The sequence below is a fragment of the Podarcis bocagei genome, assembly GCF_964188305.1.
Source record: "Podarcis bocagei genome assembly, chromosome: 1".
Taxonomy (NCBI): Eukaryota; Metazoa; Chordata; class Lepidosauria; order Squamata; family Lacertidae; genus Podarcis; species Podarcis bocagei.
The window spans coordinates 45,506,954-45,530,767 of record NC_138125.1 but is presented as its reverse complement, the minus strand read 5'-3'; the positions used below and the strand labels follow the sequence as shown (position 1 = coordinate 45,530,767).

At 42.9% G+C, this 23,814-nt stretch overlaps 2 protein-coding genes across 6 annotated transcripts in view; one reads left to right on the top strand and one right to left on the bottom strand.

The window, feature by feature from the left end:
• SPTBN5 (spectrin beta, non-erythrocytic 5) overlaps positions 1-5,780 on the top strand; it is a 397,537-nt gene extending 391,757 nt beyond the window's left edge. The window contains exon 64 of the mRNA XM_081207187.1: positions 5,488-5,780. Coding sequence (XP_081063313.1) covers positions 5,488-5,697 — 210 coding nt within the window. The 3' untranslated portion in view covers positions 5,698-5,780. The remainder of the gene's footprint in view (positions 1-5,487) is intronic.
• LOC308594268 (MAX gene-associated protein-like) overlaps positions 1-19,027 on the bottom strand; it is a 40,963-nt gene extending 21,936 nt beyond the window's left edge. The window contains exons 1-9 of one of the 5 annotated variants that reach the window (XM_081207219.1): positions 19,008-19,027; positions 15,285-16,399; positions 8,780-9,731; positions 7,818-7,959; positions 3,899-3,991; positions 3,682-3,813; positions 3,162-3,260; positions 1,917-2,566; positions 168-519 (exon numbers count right to left, since the gene is read on the bottom strand). In XM_081207219.1, coding sequence (XP_081063345.1) covers positions 168-519; positions 1,917-2,566; positions 3,162-3,260; positions 3,682-3,813; positions 3,899-3,991; positions 7,818-7,959; positions 8,780-9,731; positions 15,285-16,336 — 3,472 coding nt within the window. In that variant the 5' untranslated portion in view covers positions 16,337-16,399; positions 19,008-19,027. The other 4 variants (XM_081207215.1, XM_081207218.1, XM_081207216.1 and 1 more) reach the window with 4 other exon arrangements.
• Positions 19,028-23,814: the final 4,787 nt, after the last annotated feature.

Sequence of the window (23,814 nt, the reverse complement as noted above, 5' to 3'; positions counted from 1 at the left end):
TAAGTTGCAATTAGCTTTAGATGAACTGAAACCCATGTATACTGATATTTTAAATGTCTTATGGACAAGTTTTATTTCCAAATTCTCATTTGGTACTTAATTCAGAAACACACATAATTACAAACACCTACAAAAAGAAGTAGCTGCTTGCTATTGATTATACTTACTATATTCCACCTTTTTCTTCTTCTTCTTATCTTTAAATTTCAATTTCTCTTTCTTCTCCTCTTTTTCCATCACCTCTTCCTGTTGTTTCACTTCACTTTCGCAATACAATCTATTCCTTCCACACAGAGACTCCTCCAGGATCTTCTTTTCCTTTGAACTTCCTTTAACTAGGACTACCTTTCTTTTTAGGCAAGCACAGCCAAACATACAGTCTGGCTTGCGGCAATGCGTAGGCTGACGTTTCTCAAGAGCTAAGCTAGAACAGATGCACCCAAGCCGGCAAAAGTCATTGTTGCATGGTGGTGCTCGCCTTTTGATTATTTGGTGGATAGGTTTGTTTTTTAGTGAAGCCTGAAAAATGTAGATACATAACTCTTCTCAAATCTCCAGATAAATATCTGCATACATAATTACCACAATGTAGATTACTGAATTACATGATACAGAATTATGTATCTTAATAAGCTACAATTCAGATCCAAAGGGAAGCTGTATTCAGTCAATTGCCACAAAAACAACAGCTTTTAAGGTGCTGCAAGATGCCATTGTTTTTGCTGAAATAGACTATCTGCAATACATAATTCCAGCAATAATGTAGCCAATAGAATGGGGATGTGCATTTGACCAATGTAAATGTGACTGTATTTTTAATCAGAAGTGCATTTTATCATTATAGTCATTAATCCAGAATCCAATATATGCAAGTGTAAGTCTGCTTTAAAACAGCTGCACTAGTTTCCAGTTATGGGGTGTTAGAGGAGGGCTGGTACCTCTGGTGGGGGACGTCATGTTCCTTCTGGGGTAGTTTGTCCACCTGCGCTCAGCTTTCACCTGTGGGTCCTAAAACCTGTCAGCATGCGACAGCGGCCACATCCCAGGAATGGCTTCAATTGGCCAGCTTAATCAGGTGACGGTAGCCAATGGGTCTCATACCCTTGGTGAATTAGGGGCTTCCCTCGCAAGCAATTTGCCATTGCTCTGGCAAATAGAGCAGATGAGACCAATAATGGGTTCCATGATCAAGGTGGGTTCTGCACATGCTGTAGAGGAGTTAGGCTCATCAACCTGGGAAGGTAGCCCATTTAGGAGAAGGAAAACTCTGATCCTAAACCTGCACTGCCTTATGGGATATCTTTGCAAGGAGAAAAGGCTAAGGACTAAACCCTACACAAATCTGGAGTGGAGTCCCTAAGATGGTTGGATGGCACCTCGTACGCCTCTTTCAGGCAACTCCTGTAGCTAAGCTGGTACCAAACGTATTGCTCTGCTTTCCTTTGGACCACATCAGCGAAGCCAAGAGGGGGATTTTGTTGTCTGGGCCGTCTAGGAACTCCATACACACTACTCAGGCTTGTGCCCTGGAAAGTCACTTCGGTAAGCCTAATGCAGTGATTTGACTTTGCTCCCAGAGGCACACCCCACTGTCTCGAGATAGACAGAGGCCAACATGTAGTTGCCAGCTCCTGGACCCAATTCACTGGTGTTTAAGACCCTAAACAACTCAAGTCTTTCAGGTATTTGAAGCCTATCTCCATCCCAACAGACCCTCTTGTGTATTAAGATGTTTGTAGTTTCGTCACCCTTAAGAGTGCAGGGAATGATAACCCCAGGGATGACTATCTCTTTGGCTACCCCTAAATTGTAGAAATCCCTCACCACAGAGGTATGTCTATTAACACCATTATTCAGAAATGGAAAATATGTTGAAGGCAAGTCACCGTTAAACTTTCATGAACAGAGTAACTTACCTGAGCAGTGAGTAAAGTAGACAGAGATAGGTCTGCTCGTTCTTCAGTAATGTAAGTCCGTGGTTTACCATCCCACAATGCGCAAACCTCCAAATCCATCAGCTTCAACTGAGTCTTTGATAAACTTGGCAAGCGATTACTCTGTTGCTGCTGCTGTGCCTGACGCTGTTTCCCCTGTACATTTTCTTCTGTGCCTGATGCCATGAGAGCATCTATCTCACTAATTGCTTGACTACTTGGCTGAGACTTAGTGACTTTCTCTTCCAAAGCTGTCAAGTTGCGTTTCTGCTTTGTTACAACAGGCAAACCTATTGTAGCCTTCTGGGGTGACTTTTCTTTGCCTCTAGAACCTGCTTGCTTTTTATTCTTAATTTTCTCTCTCTTCTTTCTAGAGACAGAAGGCACAGAAAGAGGCTTGAAAGTATAAGAGCTAGTAGTGGTAACACTGGATTGCTTTTTCAGAACACTATCTAGTGTCCGTACATAACTGGTGCTTTTAGTTGGAAGCTGGTAAACCACAGGACAACTGGATGTACTAGGAGAGAATTCCATGCTCTTTTCCATTAACTTCCCTTCATTTTCCAAATATTCATCAAGCTTGTCACTGCAGAAGGCAGATCGATTCTTCAAGGAGCCTTCTAAAATGCTACCTGAATAATCACATAAATCCATTTTCAATTGAGTATTGTCAACTTCATTATGATGTGTTTGCATAGATTACATTGGTAAAAGCTTTAGAAACTGATGTACAGAGTAGCTGTGGTAAGAAACACTGTCCACTATAGAAGCAGAAAGGTGGTGGTGGGGGGTTAGTGCTGTTTCTGGAAGTCTTCCAGCTCTCAGAAACAGAAGTAAACAAAAGGGGGAGGCACGTTGTACACAAAAGCAAACTATTTCTCAATAAATGTCAAACTTTATTGGTGATTGTAATTTGGAGAGGATCCTTTCCTTCTTCAGGGGCTGATATAAACAATCATATCAACTCTATAAATTGGCCCAGTTCATACAGAGCTCTAAGCCAAATCAAGGCTAAACACAAAGCAGCAAATATGTAGGTTTAGACAATAATTCTACCAGGTTACAGCTACTGATTAACAGTGTACTTAGGGGTTTTGTAGATGGAATAACCAGACACCCAACTAATCCATTATGTTAAGTGACTCTGGGGTGCAGGTGTCTGGAGAGTTCATTTCCCCATTTCATTTGGCTCAGAGAAAGTAGCAGGAAACACATCCTAAATCTTACCTTCATTTTTTGAAGAACTATGTAACTTCCCTCGCCATCCTTTTATCTTTGTGAAGTCATTCGTCTTTCCAGTCCTGGAAACAAAGGGAAGCCCAGTATCTGGTGGGAAAGACAGTCAAGCTAGTTTTATGTGCTGCTAGGTAACAATTTAACAGATTATGCTCTTACAGTATATTTTTACATAAAGAGCCTTCAGAACCATTACCTTTAAGCACTGCCCAATCCTATGCAGAGTAAGGTGTTTCTAACTCAACTAAAATTAGTATGGTAAAGGTGTGCTAAACTGTACATAAATATTTAGCCTCAGTTTTCCCTGCCATATGGGACCAAACAATTAATCGTAAATGCATCTATTGAACAGCAGATCTTTTAGGCAAAGTCAAAATTTCAGTGCTAACATAACAGTGAAGTGTTCCTGATTTGTTCTACCAAAACAGAAATGCTTCTTCTAAAGACATAAAGCTATCCTGTAACTCAAACTTGAAGCTTCATTGTAGTATTAAGAAAGATGGTGACTTACCATAAGAACTGGAATTGGTCCTTACGTTTTTCCACAATGTGTACTCATCAGAATAACTTAGTGGTAGCTGCACACCCAAATATTTTAAATCAATGCTCATTGTTGGGTCCACTAAGTTCAGCTTTAGTCCCACTACAAGAAGAAAATGCCATATAAAAATTATATACAGCATTCGTAAATGCAAAGCTTGTACATACTTCACAGTGCTGACACTTACCTTCCCGAAGACTAGGATGTATCACTTGCTTGTATTTATAAGACTTCAATTCTTCCAACAATTCTGTTTCCAGCTGTGGTATTCTCTGACTGTCTGTGAAATACATATTTAAATTGCTTAGATATCTTTACCATTTCTGATTCACTTGACTAGGCATTATTTACTTTCTACCCCAATCCCATAACACACACAATACTCTTCCCCCAACAACTCCTAAAAGAGAGAGAGGAACTGGATGAGGGCAACTGCACTGTCTCTCAACAGTACAGGGTCAATGCCAATTGTTTCTCATCTCTCACCTCACTTAGTGCTCAGTATTTTAAAGTATTGGAGAGAGAAAGAACCTCAGAGGCTGGACAACATGCTTAGCATTTCTATGAAACTTGCAAACCTCTTGCAGCAGAGACAGTGGACTTAGGGACACCGTTGAGTATTAATGTAAAAAATGCATTATAAAAATGTGACACCAGAGGGCGCTGTAGAGCAGTGATCTTTTGCCTATGGGAAATTGCATTGGAAGCTAATTTCTAGTGTGTGTGTGTTTTTTTTAAATAGCGTTTTCCAGATCAGTGTAGATTCAGCCAGGGACAAAATGCCAAAAAGAACTGGTCAGGGCTCATCTAGACTTCCTTTTGTGCCATGGAAAACCTGATTGCTATTTGCTCTAAATCAGCGGTAAAACATGGTTTTCCCAGTGAAAGTGCTGGGACTAAAAGAGAGATGTTTGGAGACTTCCGGGTCAGCGCCATCGGTGAATGGCGGAGTTCCTCCGACCGGAGGAACTAGCTCCGTGAAAACTGGGTCTTCCCACCGCGGCGAAGGCGGGGACCCGCTAGAAATCCCAGGCGGAGGAAGCCTGGGAACGTGGGGTTCGGCAGAGCACCAGAAGCGCCCCCCCTACTCACCGGGAACCCCTTTTTGGGGCACCGGATTGAAGCGGGGGGAGCGGCGTGGTGCTTCGAACTGATTGCTACTTTCATGGAGTGAAGCCGCACAGCCATTGCCGGAGAGCGCTGACTTTTTCCTGTGGACAATTGGATTTAAAACAAGTACCCGTGAGTAGAAACGGAAAATTGGATCAAGAAATATCTTAATTTGGCATCGAAGTGGGAAGGTTCAAAACAGGAAGTCCGCCTTCCGCTTTTTGTATATAGACTAAAGCAAAAACTTCGTAAGCTAAAGCCTGGAAAGCTGTCAAAAAAGTCTAAATTTCCTTCATTCAGAACTACTGAAACCCCCTTGGAAGCAGGAGAAAAGGGGGGGGGGATTTTGTTTAACCCCTGCAGGAGAGGGAGCGAGAAGGATGAGTTTCCACCGTCTCTAACCTGGGAACGGGGTGTCAGAGACAGAAATTGTAGGTTCATTGACTGTGAATGGAACATTTTGACAGATAGTTAAAGAAGAGAAACAAGCTGATTCCAATGTTGCCTTTTGCATCTTAAAGAAACAAAATATCCGGAAAATATCTGAAAAACGAAAGTAATTTTCCTTTGTTGGACTTGCCTTAAAAAAATAAAAATAAAAATAAATGGATACAAATAGAAATTGTCTCCTCTAGAGCAGTGTTTCCCAACCTTTTTTGGGCAAAGGCACACTTGTTTCATGAAAAAAATCTCGAGGCACACCACCATTACAGCCCCGTGACGTCAGCGCGCAGCGTCACGCCGGGAGGGACGCACGAAAGTGTAAGTTTCAATTTTTTTCCCTCCCCCTTGCCTTCCTTCTGTGCCAACCGCCAAAAAGCCAATAATCGCGGGACCGCCGGCGGAGGGGGGGAGGGCGAGCGGAGGCAGCGGTGAGCCCCGTTCCTCCCCATCCGCCCCATTCCGTGCAAGGAGCGCGAACAGGTGTGAGAAGGGGGTCAAACCTGCGGGTCGGCGCCGGGGAACCTCCAAGCTTTGGGGTGGGGGGGGGAGGAGGCAGCAAAGCGAGGCAGGAAGGAGAGCGCGGCTTGTCTGGGTGAGCTTTGGCAGGGGCAGGGAATGAGAGCCGCGAGGCGGGTGCTGCGGACGGAGGCGCTGCCCGCCGAGCTCGCAGGCAGCCAGGCAGGCAGACGGTGAGAGCCCCGCGCTGGGCGGCCTCTCCTCGCCGCCGCCGCCCCGCCTCTCGCCGCTCAACTCGCCCGCCTCCCTCCGGGGACGGCGCCCCAGTCGAAAATTTGACTTTTTTTTTTAAAAAAAATCTTTCGAATTTTTTAATTTTTCCCACGGCACACCAGGCAACATCTCGCGGCACACTAGTGTGCCGCGGAACAGTGGTTGGAAAACACTGCTCTAGAGGGAGCTTGTTAAATTGTTGCAGCAGTATACTTGAGGACTCAACAGCTGTGAGATTAAGACCGTGGGAACAGTCTTTTCTGACCTTGCCTAAAGATGAGCTGGGAGGAAGATTGGGTGCTTGCCTTATGCAAGACAAGTGCCCTGTTGGAACAGATGCATGAGAAGATGGACTTGATGAATGAAAAAATGGATTTGACTGTTGTGGCTAGTAACTGTGGACAAACAGGGAACATTGATACAGAAATTATTCAGGGACCAACTCATGAATCAGTACTGACTGGGCAAGAACAGAAGATAATGGAGGAGGATGCGGTTGCACCTCAAATAATACAAATGGAGAGACCCGAGGCCCTACAGGAGCATAAGCCGCTGTCATTGAAGATTGAAGTTGGAATGGGCCAGGGGGAATCTGGTGTTGAGGAGGTTCCTAACTTTGGAGAGACCTTGAAATATGTTTTTAAATATTTTTTGGATTTTATCGAGGACTGTGGGGAGTGGGACTTTGGGGAACGGGTGGGTTTGATGAAGGGAGATGGAGACAATTCTGGGTTGGAACCCCCCAGAGAACTACTCCTCAATGAGAAAGGAAAGGAATTAAGAAAGAGACCAACAAAAGACAAGGAAAAGGGCAAATATAAACAAGAAGAAAAAGAAATGCAGAAGGGACATGGAAGAGACTTAAGGGCCTCGGACATAAGGCTTCCAGGTTGATGGACTAGATGGATTGGACAGTAAGGACTGACACGATCCGAGACCAGCTGGATGAAGATTGGAAGAAAATTTATAAAGGAAACTTTTTATTTAGGGAATTGGCTAAAAATTAATGAATATTAGGGAAAATGTTGGAATGAAACTATATGACTCTAGCAGAAATAATATCAGGAGTTATGTATATTTGAAAACTAAGATTTAAGCTTCAAGGTATTTTAGGGTAAGATAAGGTTAAATAAATTAAGGCAATTTGAATAATAGAATATGGGGAAAGATGGTAAGGATTTGCTGAGCTAATTATTAAGTTAAACTGTCAAGATAAATTTTTTAACAAAAATTGAGAAAGATGGAAAGAATTTGCTGAAATAATTAATTAAACTAGAATACAAAAAGGGAGGTGTGAGGAGGTCAATGAAACAAAGCAAATGGAAGTTATAGATATGTAATTTGGGATCTATGTTGTTTTCTTTTTTCTTGTGTTTTCTATTTTTCTTTTTCTTTTTTTATTGTATTGTTGTTTCTTTTTTTCTTTTTTCCTTTCTATGTATTACAGTGTTGTTTTTAATTTTTCTTTTTTCTTTATAACTTTGAAACTACTAATAAATATTATTTTAAAAAATAAATAAATAAAAGAGAGATGTTTGGACACGAAGCTTTAAAGTCCAAACCTGTGCCCAGAAATGTGGCAAATAAGGAAGTCAGGATGAGCCTTCAGCTCTGCTGCATTTGCTCGGCTTGGCAAACTTGAACATCAGACCACTTAGGGAGAAAGAGAAGTATCCATAGGGCCAAACTAGCTGAGAGTTAAATGATTCTCTGCATCTAACATGTAAGGTTTTTTGTTTTCTTTCTAAAGTAGACTGCACCAGCTGGGAAACTGCACACCTGATTTGGCCCTTAATAGGCCATTTTAATACTCCCATTATTACCTGGATTAATACATGCATCCAGTGAAGAAGTATGTATATTCTGCAATTCTTCTTTTTCACATGTAGTCAGAGAAGAAGTCTGAATATTCTGATTTTTTTCTTTTTCTTCCACTCTATCAACATTGTGGATATCCAGGGCTTCCTAAATGTAAAAAGAATAAAATATATGCATTGACAAAACACTATTCTAGGTTTATTCCAGAGACAATCAAAAGCTCCAGGTGGTGGGGAAATTGATGGTAGAGCAACTACTACATCCAGAGCCCTGCTGGCTACATGTGGTCAGGTCAGGAGCAGGGGACCCAATTCCCCACACTTGCCCCCTGCTTTTGTTTCTTTATTTTCCTTTTTCCAATGAATACAATTGTAAGGAAATTCACTATACTAGCACTAGGGCAGGATTGGTTTTGGGTAATGTTGGTTGAATGGGGTGTCTTAGAATGTTGTAGATCTACATACCACCACTGCCCCCCAAATGTTCCCCAAACACCACATTTTGGTCCCCTACTAACAGTCCATGGAGGTTTCCGTATGTGTACCAGATTGCCTCTGGCAAAATGTATGTCACACCACATGTGGATCTATTCTTCCTCTCTTCCACCCTGAAGACCCCTCTAAACTTTCTATCTGCTCCAAAGGTTTGGGGGACCCTCTGAAGCAGATTTTTGGGGACTGTAGAGGTGACGAAGATGAAGTCCTGCTGGGTGAAAACTCCACTCATATACCACCCCTTGATAAACAGTGTTGCATACCACCCCAAGCCTCGGAGTCCAAATCATTACATTTGGAGCTAATAATCAAGAGTTTTATAATATAGAAAGCCACAATGCAAAGCTTAAGCAAACTCCAAGATCCCATGATTCAATGTCAATTAAGAAATACATCTGCAGATTTTTAACTTAATGGCTTTTATAATGTGACTTAGTACTTCTAACAACTTTAAATTTCAGAAATAGAATTACCTTGGATGCAAATGATACAAAGAGTACTCCGTCCACATCCTCAAGGTCGGGTTTAACATCCAAATGGATATTGCCAGGTCCGAAGGAGGCATAATTACTTGTTGTAATAGACTTTCTAGTATATTTAGGTGGTCTTCCAACTTCAGAAAACCTTATTTTCCGTGGTCTTCCTCTTTTACGTGGGCCAGGCAGCCTAACCTTTTGGTTACCAACAATACTCTTGCGGGAAATATGGTTCTTGAATGCATTTGTCTTCCCTCCTACTAAGTTAGCTAAAGAAGGGCCACGGTATGCAGTAGCCTTAAGACCACAGCTAGATACTTTCTTTGTTATGGTAAGACTGTCACAGGTTTCAGTATTTTTCCATCGCACATCTCTTGCCGTAGGTGATTTGTGTGGCACATTATTTTCAGATACCTGTTTTCTAGTTAGCACTTCCTCTGTTTCCAAAGATGTAAAGGGGCTGGAGACACTGTTATTTTCAAAACAAGTAGGCAAATAATCCAATGGATGACTCAAAGGTGATTCTGCGCTCTTAGAAAGAGACAATATGGCCTGTGAAAGAGCAGAGACCTTTACTGTATTCTTGGTAACTGAACAGGGTGCTAGATAGACTACAGGCAACTTTCCACTATCCAGTTTCAACATCTTTGCTTTGGCAACACCCAGCTGGTTGGTCTGTGGTCGCTTACGGGATTCAAATTCCATTTCCTTCTTGCCTACTTCCCTGTGATTCTTTTGCCGCTTCTCCAGGATGGAGTCAACTCTATTTGAATATTCTTCTGCCATGTTACGTGCTTCTTCCTGCTTCACATCTATTTCTTCCATACATACACTTGGCCCATAATCATAGTCATCTGCAGGTTCCTCTTTAACAACAACATTGATGCCTCCATTTGAGTTCAAAGGGGATGCCACATGAGAGTGACTCTGACAGGGACTTGCTATTGGACTAGACAAGAAAGGGGGGGAAAAACAATTGCGAACTAGTAAAAACAGACAATAAAAAACCTGAACAAGCAATATATCGCCTTTTTTCTTTAAGACAAATTTATACCATACAAAAATTAATATCTACAATTCAGACTATCAACAAAACACTAGCACCAAGGTGAGCTCTAACAAACTTTGCCTAACAGATATATCTACATTTAGGTCACATCCTCGTTTAAATGTTTTATTTTTCATTATTTATTTAAGGAAACTTTAACATACAATCTCTAAAGGTAGATAATCTTGAGAATACTCTAAGCACTAATTTGCACACATACACAAAATACGTCTCCTTTAAAAAACCCTATTATTCACAATGAACCAACAAGCAACTGTCACCTCGCATTTGAGAGATTACTGGACCACATTAAATCACAATAGAGTAAGAACAGCTGACAGTCAGAAACACAGCTAAGCTACAGCAGACTGTAAGTTAACTATGTTAACAAATAACTAACAGTAACTCTTACAACTTTATGTACGCATTCAATTACAAATGAAGGTTTTCACTCCCCTCAGGACAACTCAACCTAGTTAGATGATCTAGGGCTTCATGTCCTGAGGATAGTGGGCCTCGTATCTTTCTTCATGCACTAATTTTCCAGTAATTAATTGTTATTGTTATAACAATACACTATACATATTGGGTCCTTGCTACAGAGCACTCAACAGAATGGCACAGTTAATTTTCAACTGTGTTTTCATCCAGACCTTCCTAAGTTTTGTTCCCCATGCGCTTTCTCTTCTCAACCCACATTCACTTTTGTAATGACTAGTTTTAAGCTTCTTTTAATCGTATTATGGAAGTAATTTTTTAATACCAACTTACTGAATAGGTGGCATGCAAATATGTTTTAACAGAATATCATTTCCAAATAGTCACTAACATCCTGCTTTCTGCCTCAGTATTCACAACTGGGATAGTGCAATTACTTTGAATTCAGTGCAACAGCATATTGCTTAAAACATAAGCTTTAGAAAACTCTTTTGTAGCTTTTACCAAATGCATAGGCTTGTTTCATTTATTTATTTTAATAATAATAATAGTTTTATTTCAGTGCTTAATTGTTTTTAACAAGGGCTTTTTCTATGTTTTTAGCATTTCTCATTTTTAAATTTATCCGCTTTCAATCCTGTTGGGGGAAAAGGTTAATTATTATTATTTATTCAAAATATTTATTATTAGTGATGAGAAAGCAGTAAGAAAAGTCTACAGTAAATCTGCTTTTGTGCTGTTCTCAATTTAATAATCCATTCCAAATAAACCAAATTGTTATTTCCATACACTGCCCTTGAATTTTTTTTTTAATTTTTTTGCCTCATATTATGTGTTCTGCTCCCAGACCCAACCCATGCTTTGCCTGAGCTTACACTATGAATCATGGGGCCAATTCCCAAAGGAATAAGTGTTTCTGTAACCTAACCATTATCAACTGACCATGACCAAAGAAACCCTTCTTCACTGACCATGGCCAAAGAAAGAGAAGTTTAGGAGTGTATTCATCAAAGTGAAACTAGAAAAATAGACCGCACTAGAGACAAAGAAGATACAAGACTGTGGTACTGGCCCCAGGTAACTGGCTGTAGAATAAACATCAGAGTCCTGCGGTGTTGATGGCACCAGGGGGAGTTCTATCACTACTGCTAATTTTAAAGTTGAAGAGGGAAATTCAGAATAAAGGCAATTAATTGGTACAGCATGTTTCCTTCAGCAGGTCATTCAATATAGGTTTTAATGAGTTAGCCCAAACCCAACACAGTCTTTTCATGGGCCATGCTGTTTTCTTCCTTGGCTCAAATGCATGTAAGAGCCACTTTACTTTTTGTCGTTTGCAGCAGCAAATCAACAATACCGTAGAAGGGCTGTAAGACAGCTCAAGATTATCTGTTACGCACTTGCCATGTACTGAGTGCAACAATCACACTTGGTACCCGGGGCCACTCCCAGTTCTACAGCCCTGAATTATTTCTCCTTAGTGCTTAAATGTTTGGAAATGTTTCTACAATGCTGCTGCTGAATATGGGGAATAGGCAGAATTTGGCTCCCACCAGCTAAACCTGCCTGAGCTACTTGAATGTTTAGCAAGAGATTGCATACCCACATGTATTCCAACTGCTTTGGCTCAGAAGATGTTGATCAATCTGAGTACTTTTATAGCATACCCTTCATCAAATGTTCCCAGAGCAAGGCACATACAACACACTAAAAACAATTCAATTTAAAAATTAAAAAGAGAAAGGAAAAAAATAGCACATCCTTAAAATGAGAAAAACCCATGGGGAAACACACACAGGCATCTTTACTTAACATACCACACTAACACTGAATATTGAGCAAAAGCCCAGACAAGAAGATCCTTACCTGGCACAAACATGACAAAAATGTCCACATACTCATCCTGCGTCCCCATATAATCTAACTCTCCCAGAGCAGGACAACAAGAAGGGCTTCCTGCCTTGATCTAAGGAAATGATGACAAGCTGACATAGGATGAGGCATTCATTCATATATTTGGGTCCCAAGTTATTTAAGGTTTCATAGTCAACACCAGTACCTTGACTATTGGCACCCAAGGCAGACCTTTTAGACTCAGTGTTGCATTATTTCAGTTCTGAACATTCTGGCAGCTGCAATCTTCAACGGTTGCAGCTTCCAGACCATCTTCAAGGACAACTCCAAATAAAGCATATTAAAATGATCCAAACAGGAAGTTACCAGAGAACGGGTAACTGTGGCTTTTTCTCCAGTAACTGGGAAAAGGCACTCGGCACCACTGAACTCACTTTAGCCTCCAGTGACATTGCTGGATTAAGGAATACGCCTGGAGTAGACTACGCATCTGTTCTTTCTAGGAGAGTCTGACCTCCTCAAGAATAGGCTGTCTATTCAATTCCTGAACCCCATTCACCCACAAGGCTCAGCTCTCTTTATCCAGCTCATTACTAATGTAAGGAACCATTCCAACATTACACAGCCTCAATTGATTCTGATGATGAGAAATAGAGCTGGGTATCTTGTTGACACTTTGCTCCCAATCCCCTGGTGACCTTCCACAGCACAACTGCCATGTCGTCAAGTAGAAGTTCCTGCTACTTTCTGAAATCAGCTCTGCAGGTGGGACTGCAATTTCCCTGCCTCCAGCTTCCAAACCACAGAGCTGGTCCAACAAGATACTATGGCTAGTGCTAGCAAAAGCTACTGAGAGGTCTCGCAAAAAAGGTGACAAAGGACATTTTGGTGCCAAAACTAGACTTCAGTCCAGACTGAAATAGGTGCCGTCACCTTTCTAAATCACTTTACCCCCAAATTATAGATTTTTTGGTGACTAGGAAGTAGTTATCACAAACTGCTAGATCTAAGAAGTTTCTTAAAGAATGCCTGCACCACTGCCTTTCAAGACAGTGGGCACTGCCCTCTACCTGTAAAGGGGAATTTATCACCTCCTTGATCCACCCAGTCAATCCCCTCTGGCTATTAAAAGTCAAAGGGCAAGGGTAAAAAAGACGGGTATCATTAGCTGAAACTGATCCCCAACAACCTGACTAGATTAATGATGAAAGTTAATGCTCTAGAATCTACTTTCACTGGATTTGCAATAATGCCAGCATCAAATTCAGCACAAATATAAGTGCATTGTTGGCCAGAAAGTGTTAAAGAAGGACAGAACTTTTTTTATGTATGCAACTACAGCAGCAAGAATACTCATCGCAAAACATTGGAAGACACAAGATTTGCCCACACTGGAAGAATGGCAGACGCAACTGATGGACTATATGGAGTTGGCCGAAATGACTGGCAGAATCCGAGACGGGAGAAGAGACAATGGAAGAGGACTGGAAAAAAATTAAGGACTATCTACAAAAACAGTACAAACTGTATGAATGCTAAGAAACTGCACGATTGAAAATAATATGGTACCAGCAACTTAGTTGAAAGATATAGGAGACTAAGTGATGTTTAAGAAAAGGTGGAAATCTGAAGTAATATTATGTTTAAATTAAGTTGATAAGTATTTGATAAAAATTATCTGAAGCTCAGAGGCATAATATTTGAGAAATACAAAATAATAATTTGCTGTTTTTAATTTTATTACAGAGAACGCAGGGAAGGGAGATGTGAGGAAGTCCAATTAGTTATCAAAAAATGTGTTATGAACAGCTATCTTTTTTTGTATTCTATGTTTGTGTTGATGTATGTTTTTCTTTGTTTGTTATCTGTTTGGTGAAGGGATTGTATATGTTTGGTGATTTCTTTATATTTGAAAATTGAATACAGTGGTGCCCCGCAAGACGAACGCCTCGCAAGACAAAAAACTCGCTAGACGAAAGGTTTTTCCGTTTTCGATTTGCCTCGCAAGACGAATTTCCCTATGGGTTTGCTTCGCAAGACGAAAACGTCTCGCGACTTTGTTAAACCGTTAAAACCGTGCTTCGCAAGACGAAAAATTCGCTAGACGGCAAAACTTGCGGAACGAATTAATTTCGTCTTGCGAGGCACCACTGTAAAAAATATAAAAAAAAATAAAATCTACTTTCACTGGATTTGCAATAATGCCAGCATCAAATTCAGCACAAATATAAGTGACTTCACCATCGAAGTGCCTCACAAAGGCTCCAATAACATCACCTGTGGGCAAGATTTCAACAGCTCTTTAAACTCAAAATAGCTTTGTTGGATGGCTACTTGAAGGCATGGTAAATGCCTTGGGAAAGTGGCAAAATACAGCAAGCTTCACTTTTGCTGTTTGTTACATGATACCTTGTTATGATGATGGCACGTTGAACTTTTACAGCACAACTGTAAGCATGCTTTCTCAGAATTAAGGCCCATAGTGTTCCAAGATTTACTCCTAAGTAAGCAAAAGGATGCAGCCTTTGATTGGCTAAAAAATATCCCAGCCTGATATTCTACCCATTTAGAAAGACTGTTACTCAACAAGCTCAGGGGCAGAGGGCAAAACATTGGACACTGCCAGGTCAATACTTCCTAAAATAAAAGCAAGAAGGTTGTTTAAGTCAAGTAATATCCAGGAATATCTACAAAAAACTTCAATGTGTTTGCTTATGCACAGTTCTTCCTCCAGAGAGTGCAATGGCAGATATATATTTTTCAGATCTGCTTTGGGTGCTTGAAGGGATTTCTCCATAAAATAACCTCAATATAAGGTCAATATAAATACATTGTTTAACTGATGAGTGTACAGGAAAATATTCATATGGATCACACACTTGAACATTTCCAAAATATAAGGGAACTCCTCCTACCACATTTAGGAATAAGTGCATAAGCAGTACAGGGGAACAAATTAAAAAATGTTCATTGTGGCTTAATATTGCCTACTGCTGGAGAATGCTGCTTATTCTGCAAAACTTGATTTGCCTTCCTTTTCTAACTATAGGCAGATATCTATAAAAATATTTTTATTAAAAGTATAATTTGTACCCAGCATGGTTAGGAGCACATTATTTATCCAAATATTGATCACATTTTAAAAAGAAACTTTGAGCCTACCTTTCAGGTGCTTCTTGTTTTAATATCGGACTATCACACGTATCTGTTTCCATAAAACCCAGAAAGTCATGATATGGACTGATAGATTCTCTATCCAAATCTGTGTTACACATTGCACTAAGTGATGTCTCTAAATCCCTCTGCTCTGGATCAAAAATTTCACTTTCAGTGAGATGTCTGTGATGGCTTGGAGAACTATTAACGCTACCTCCTTCCTGGTCTGAGCTACCATTTTGCTTCACATCACGCTGAAATCTACTGCTCAGGCCATCATCCCTGAACCCTTTAGCAAACGGGTTGTAGTCTATTTTCAGTTGTGTAATTTGTATGTTTTGATAGGCAGTCACAGCAAAGAACTCTGTCTGTGGAAAAATGAAGGTATGGACATCAGGACCATTTAGCTGAATAACCTCTGTGGCTTTGTCAGCAGGCACCAGGTGTAGCCGAGGTAGATAGCGGTGCATAGAGTGCAGAATGATATGCCCTTCCTGGTCCAAGGTATTGTTAGTAAGTTTGAGTTTGTAGAAAGAGACTGGTTGGTGCATCCAGTAACGGCCAGTAGAAGGTGATTCGGGGTGAATGAATACTCTTCCCAGCACATGGGGTTCTGCTTTCCCACTGGGCTCCCAACTATGGCCATTCCATTTATAGCGTAAGTTGTCAACAGGAGAAATATCCACAACCAAGATATACTTCAGCTTGGAGTCTAAGCCTGTTATCCAGTATCGACAGTATGGAAACATCCGCCTTCCCTGCTTAGTCAAAATCATTTCTGTGCCGCGATAGTAGAACTCATTCCACATATTGTTGTTGTCTAAGGTAACAGTAATGCTTCCTGAGGTGCAATCTGCTGGAAGGCAGGTCTTCACTTTCGATTTTACAGGTGTTGCTATACTGCTAGCAAGGCCATTGTCCTCTTGATTTGAAACTAAGTCTCCTTGGTCAGCTTTTCCAGTGATCTGCGGCTGTTTCACAAGAACATAAAGAGCAGGTGCTGCATTGGGTGGTGTTCCACCATCCTGGTTCCCCAACACAACTGGCCGATTCTCCATTATGGACTGAAATTTCTCCAAAGATTTCACAATACAGGCAAATTATTCTTCATGTTCTTCATTCTGGAGGGGGAGGTCAATGAAATATGTAACATCCATGTAATGTGAGCAAGACATTATACATGATAAATGATTCCCCTCAGAAGGTATCACAGTGACAGTCATTACACGTAAAACAATACATTGCTACTGTCAGCGCCAAAACGATTTCGACAAAATTTCGCCACTTGGAAAATGTACATTCATGGCAGAGGTAAAAATTTAAACTGAGATTTTCATTTCAAATTATGGGGCAATTAATTCAAAGGTCAACAAACAACACAATAACAAAAAATATTTAGAAGTAACCACAGAAGCAAAAATAGTGGCTGATGTCTAACTGTGGTGTCCTACTTGTGCAACAGACTTTTGCTTGTACAAACTGGGCTTTCCCTTCTTTTCCTACCCAACCCCCAGCACAGCAAAAATTACACCAGGGATGCTCCAAAGCAGCAGAAGAAAAGCATGAGTTCTTTGAGGAAAGATGGGATAACATAACGGGGTTGTGCTGCTACCTAAACATTAGCAGCAATTGCATCTGAAAATGTGTGTATAACCTAGCCAACCATTTCACCTGAATTGTACCACAAAATATGATTTTTACTCTGGCACTGTAGAACTTTAGAGCAGCATTACTATTAAATCACATAACTGGTATTCTAAATGCATGAAATTAACCTTAAGGAACAAGTTACTGATCACAACCTTAAATTTGTTTTAAAGATTAAGGCATAAAGAACAATGTAACATACATTCTAAGGAATTATTCTGAGTTAGCTTGGAAAGTATCAATGATCTACTTAGTACAAGAAATGTAATAGTGTAGCAATTTTCCATTTGTTAGTACATCAACACTAATATAAAACAAAATATTTACTCTAGAACAAATCCATTCAACTCAACCGATTGTATTCCAGAGAAAGATGGCTCTGGGCTGTATTTACTGCCACTATCAGAGCTCTGTCACACATAACTGCAGAATCCACCAACCCTAAAGTACTTGTTATATTGTTTCCAACCTGGAAAACTGGTGTTCAAATCCCTACTCAACCATGAAGCTCACTGGGTGACCTTGGGCCAGTCACTACGTCTCAGCGTAACCCGCCACATAGGGTTGTTGTGAGAGTAACATGGAGGTGAAATAATGTACACCACCTTGAGTGCCTTAAAAGAAAGGTGGGATAAAAATGTTGTATTAATAAATTCTAAAATGTTGGGGTGGGAGACTGTACATTAGATCTATACAAAAATGTATTGACTTTATCTATTTTATAAACATTTGTAAAATTAGCTTAAAATACAGCATGTCAAGCGCTGTACACACACAACACATAATCAACCACTGTGATGGAGTTTGCAAACACAGTCACAAGGCTTAAACAACGTTGCTAAAGTTTATTCATATTTTTACTTCCTACACTAGGGTTGTCGGGGATTAATACTGGCTTGCCGATAAATCATAACAACAACATCCACACTTTGAATCTTTCCTCTCCTCCATTAAGCAATAATGAATGGCGGGGAGTGGGGAGAACTGGAGAATGTTTTGCCTTTCAGAAATGACGTATGAGCCAGAATCTAACTTCCATGTCAACATTTCACACCTGTCAAAATGAACCTAAACGCGATTGGCCTGGAAGTAAGTGTTACTTACTTCCTAGTAAAGGGCTGCGGCGTTACAGAGGTTTGCACAGGACTCGCCAACATCTTCAAGTCTGTGCGAAAGGGCAATCGAGGTCCTTGCCCGTGTTTGTTGACATTTCAACCTGAAAGCTCCCGGGCAGTCACGTGCTCCCGTAGGAAGCGACCCGCAGGGATCCCGTCAGGATCGCCCTCCGAGCGAAGCCCCGTCTCCGCTTCCCTACTCTGCCCTAAGCGCAGCTTCGCAACCCGCCAGCCGAAGGAACATATGCTACCAACATGGACGGCGAAACCGCCATAACGCTGCCGAGTGCGAGGGGCGGGGGAGGAAAGAGAAAGAGAGGGAAAACGGCGGCGGCGGCAGCGAGCGGAGCGAAAGTCAAAAAGGCCCCGAAGCTTCTCAAACTGGGCGGCCTACTCGGGAGCTCGGCATGAACGTGCCCGACCCGAAGAGCAAGGGGCGCACCGCCCCACCGGCCCCCAGAGAGCCGAAGCCTCCTATCCGGAAGCCGCCCGGGATCCGCCTCGCCCTCGCCTTCTGCCTCGGCGCAGCCGCTTACCCGGGAACAGCGCAGCCGCAGCGCAGCTTCACACGGCACGCGGAGGCGCCTCGAACTCCCAGCCCCCGCGTGGCGCCGAGGAGCCTCCCTGACACGCGAGGAGCCGCGCGCGCGCGCCGCCTCAGAGTTCCCGCCCCTCCTCCTCCGAGGCTTCGATCCCGCCCGCTCACTCGCTCATGGCCTCCCGCGAAGGGGTGTCGATTTTCTCAGCTGGCAGGTGGTGTGCGGGACACGCGGAAAACTGCGCTCGAGTCACTTCTGGGGCACGCGCGCGAGCGAGCGCGCGGGTAAATAAGAGCGAGGCGTTCCCCTTCCCCGCCAGTTACCGTGAGATTGTGAGCAGGGCGGGTAGAAACCCCTCACCCCTCCTCCTCCTTCTATGTTCACAGTCAAAAATCGTGTTACCCGACGGACAGAACGTGCGCACGCACCCATGTGACGTCGCCGGCGCGCCTCGAGCGGCGCACGCGCCGTGCGGGCCCGCGCACCTCCTCCTCCTACTCGCCTGCAGGCTGTCACGTGCCCGCGGCTCGCCTCTGCCCCCTCCCTCCCGTCCTGTTCCCTTTCGCGCTTGCCCGGTGAAGCTGCGCCTGAGGTAGCTCGCGGCTACGTGAATGAACTTCCGCGCCTTTTTCCCCACTCCTCCCCCTCAACTGTCGTCCCAAAAACGCACACGCTCCCTGACGAGCGGAGGTCGGTTGTTTTACGCTGCTCGTGCTTCCGAGGCCCTCCCTGGAGCCCTGCCCCCCCCACCCCGGACGTTCACTCGAGGCTCTTGGGAGCACAGCGTACCCGGCCCGCCGCTGGTCACGACGCAGAGCTCGGCCCTTCCTGCCCTCCGCTCCAGCAAAGGGTTGGCACTATGGCGGGCGCCCTCGGGCCTTGTGCCAGCCTCTCACGGGTCGCCGTGGGAAGGCGCGCGTGTCGGGCTCCCTCGGAAGAATCTGAGGAGAGACGCCGAGCTGAGGCCGAACCGCCCCGCATTTCTGGCTGCGCGCTTTCTGCTCCTCTCGCTAAGGCAGGGCTGTTCTTTGTTCGTGGCGCGTGAAAGCCACGCGAGGATTTCCCTTGCCCGCCCGCCAAGGCGCTCGTGCTCTGAATGAAGGGCGCCTCGTCGTGCCCACGCAAGTCCTGCATCTCTGAAGGATCTCGAACCGGTTCAGATGCTGCCTTCCGTCCTTCCTTTTTATTTATTTATTCCGTTTCTTACCCGCCCTTCACGATAACGCCTCAGGGCGGGTTGCAGCACCCACGGACTTGAACGAGCTCTTTTGTCCATAATGTTCTAGTTCTTCGATATCCAGAAGCGAAAACCTCTTTGCAATCCCGTTATCTGCTTCGGCTCATAGCATAAAGGGCACCCAAATATTAGCCAGGAAACAATGTATGTTAAAGAGAACAGGCATTACATGTTCCTTGCACTATTTATTTATTTAAAATAAATCTTCCCTAGTTTTTTTAATGGTGTGATGATTTTATTATTGCTTGCTTTTTTGTTTCACTGTCATCAGTTGCCTGGGGTGTATTAACATGAAGAGGCAAATTTAATCATAAATAAAAATACAGATACCAAATACTAACCCGGTTGCTTCATTCTAGGCCAATTTAATTTTCTAAGCTGCCATCAAGAGCAGCCCCAAATAGAGCACAGTGCAGTAGTCAATATTTTAGACCTCTTTCCAGGAACCTGGTATATCAGCCAAAATTGATAGAATGTGCTCTTGACTAGCCTTAGCATGGCCATCTAGGAGAGGGCCTTAATTTGGGGAGGTGTGACCCCCACCCAATGTAGGGCAACCAAAATGATCAAGGGACTAGGAACCAAGCCTTATAAGGAAGAGTTGAAGGAGCTGGATATGTTAAGCCTGGAGAAGAGGATACTGAGAGGAGATAGCCATCTTCATCTCAAAGGCTGTCACATGGAAGAGGAAACAAACTGGTTTTCTCCTGCTTTGTAGGGTAGGACTTAAACCAATGGCTTCAAGTTATAAGAAAGGAAATTCCAACTAAACATCAGGATGTACACAATATCTCTTTCAATAACTATGCAGTTTCCCCTCATTTTATTCAATTGTAAACACCTTTGACATATTAAAGTAACTTTAAAGGTAAAGGTACCCCTGCCCGTACGGGCCAGTCTTGACAGACTCTAGGGTTGTGCGCCCATCTCACTCAAGAGGCCGGGGGCCAGCGCTGTCCAGAGACACTTCCGGGTCACGTGGCCAGCGTGACAAGCTGCATCTGGCGAGCCAGCGCAGCACATGGAAACGCCGTTTACGTTCCCGCTGGTAAGCGGTCCCTATTTATCTACTTGCACCCGGGGGTGCTTTTGAACTGCTAGGTTGGCAGGCGAAAGTAACTTTAAGTTAGCCATATTCACAATTACAGCACTGTCTACCCCCAGAACTTTAAAAGTTGCTTTCAGCACTTTTAAAATGGAATTAGCAATGTAGTTCCACTGCTGTACAAGTAGAGTTCCCTTTTTTAAATAAAGGACTGGTTAGTCCAAAATGTTCCTAGGTGCCTGACAATTTTTTTAAAAAAAAGATCTGAACACCTGACTCATTCACAGAGAGCCTGCAACTGTACCCATCTAAGTTAGTACACTGCATCAATAGTAGTTGATAAAATATTACTATTTTACTAAAATACATACATTTCGCTTCCAGGACTCTCTTTACTGTATGTCCCATGGTCACTAATGCTAATGTATACCATGTATGCTATGCAAACTCCTCCCCTATAGTATCTAGACAATGTGATGCCTGCGACTTTTGCACTAGGCAGGCAACATGCCTATCACCAACCCCTTATGAAGTCTCACACCTCTCAAAGGCATATGTGGTTATTCAATCATCAGGAATCTAAACAGAATGTTTAACAGTAAAGACAACAGAACGAGACCCAAGCTATATGTTATGCTAAGTAGTATGAAGTTCTGCTCTGCCTGAATGGAATGTTCTTCGCAAGGTGTCCTTACATTTGGACTGGCAGCTGAGGCTTGAGGCTAGCAGTGGCTTCCCCGACATGCTCATGGGAAGGGAAAACCGTAACACTCATCCTCAGCTGAGGGAAGGCACTGGCAGAGTTCTTGCTCCTTTTGCTTGTATTTCTAACAGATAATGGAAGGAATAAGAATCTCAGCTCATCACAGCCACCTTCCCATGCTTAGGACTAACACAGGAACACCACAGGGATGCGTACTCAGTCCGCTCCTTTATATTCTCTACACGTACAATTGTGTCGCTGCTCACCCTAGTAATAGGGTTGTCAAATTTGCAGATGACACAACCGTGATTGGGCTCATCTCTGAAAGGGAGGGTGAAATGGACTATAGAGATGAGGTGGAGCGGCTGACAGAGTGGTGCAGAGCTAACAACTTGCTCATAAATACAAGGAAGACAAAGGAGCTTGTGGTGGACTTCAGGAGACAGAAGAGCAATGTCCAGCCACTTTTGATTGATGGGGTCTGTGTGGAGAGGGTAACAACGTTCAGATTTTTGGGCATTGAATTACAAGAGGATCTGTCCTGGAGTGTCAACACAAGGGGGCTTGTGAAGAAGGCGCAGCAGAGACTGTACTTTTTGAGAATTCTAAGGAAAAACCATCTTCCGCAGAAACTGCTGCTTGCCTTCTATCACTGTGCCATTGAGAGCGTGCTCACTTATGGCTTATGTGTGTGGTACGGAAGCTGTACTACCCGGGACAGGTTGGGGTTGTGCAGAGTTGTTAAGGCGGCAGAGAGCATTGTTGGCTGCCCACTCTCCACCTTAGAGCAGATTTATGCCACAAGGTGCCATAGGAAGGCACTGGACATAGTAAAAGATCCATCGCATCCTGGTCACTGTCTCTTCGAGCTCCTGCCGTCGGGACGGAGATACAGGACGATGAAGACAAGAACAAGCCGTCTTAAGAACAGCTTCTTCCCCAGAGCGATCTCGGCCCTGAATGGGAAGCCTGGACTTTGAAAGTCATCTAATCTTCCTTGCTGTTTTATACTGTATTGTTTTAATTAGTGTTTTTATAGTTGATTTGATTTTGTGTGGAGTGCCCTACCTGGGTGGATGGAGCAGCCAAGTAATTTCGTTGTCCCCGAGAGGGGGCAATGACAATAAAGATATTATTATTATTATTATTATTATTATTATTATTATTATTATTATTATTATTATAAACTGCTTAGAATAAGGTAAGCTTGAAATGGCTCCTGTATAGCAGGAATGACAAGGGGGAAGGGAGTTTCTCTGGTCATTCCTGCTAGTGAAGATAGCTAGTGGAAGGGGCCCTTTGTGCAATGAGGCACCTATGGGCACAATGGTCTTTCCCATGGTGCTTCTGTGCCCCCCAACTCACAGCCCCTTAATCATGAGATGGCGAGGGTAATTATCTTTCTCCAGTCCAAAGTACAAAGAGCTGAAGGAGGGCTGACAAGTGATGCTCTTCCCAGCTCTGAGCTTTGCAAGGCTCAAATTCTACTAGGTCCATCTTTTACCCAAATCCCTCTAAAAAGTGAAGTATGTGATATGCACATGGTTTCTCTGTCTCAAGTGTGTGCGCTCCTACAGTACTTGCTAAAATGGCGATGGGCCTAAAAACATGGGTGCCCCCCCACCTAAGTGTTTGATGCAAGCAGAACTGAGCTATTTACATAATAAGGTAAAGGCAAATGACCCCTGGACAGTTAAGTCCAGTCAAAGGTGACTATGGGGTGCAGTGCCCATCTCGCTTCAGGCCAAGGGAGCTGCCGTTTGTCCACAGACCGCTTTCCAGGTAATGTGACCAGCATGACTAAACTGCTTCTGGCACAACAGAACACTGTGATGGAAGCTAGAGCACACAGAAACGCCATTTACCTTCCCACCACAGTGGTACCCATTTATCTACTTGCACTGGTATGCTTTCGAACTGCTAGGTTGGCAGAAGTTGAGACAGAGCAACAGGAGCTCACCCCGTCGTGCAGATTCGAACTGCTGACCTTCTGACATAATACATATCTTACCTTCAACGTTTTATATAGCTATATTCAAAATTAAGCAGAGTAGTTGAGAGAAGAAAATTTGCTAGATAAGACAAAAGCTGCTCTAAATGTGTAGTGTGATGGATGTGACTCTGAGGGGAAGGACCCTTACATTAAACTTAATTGCACAAAAGCAAAATGTAACTGGAACTGTAGCATGAAACAAGGTAGGTATTCTTTCAGAAGATTCTTTGTTTTGAATTTGCTATTCAGGAGTAGGC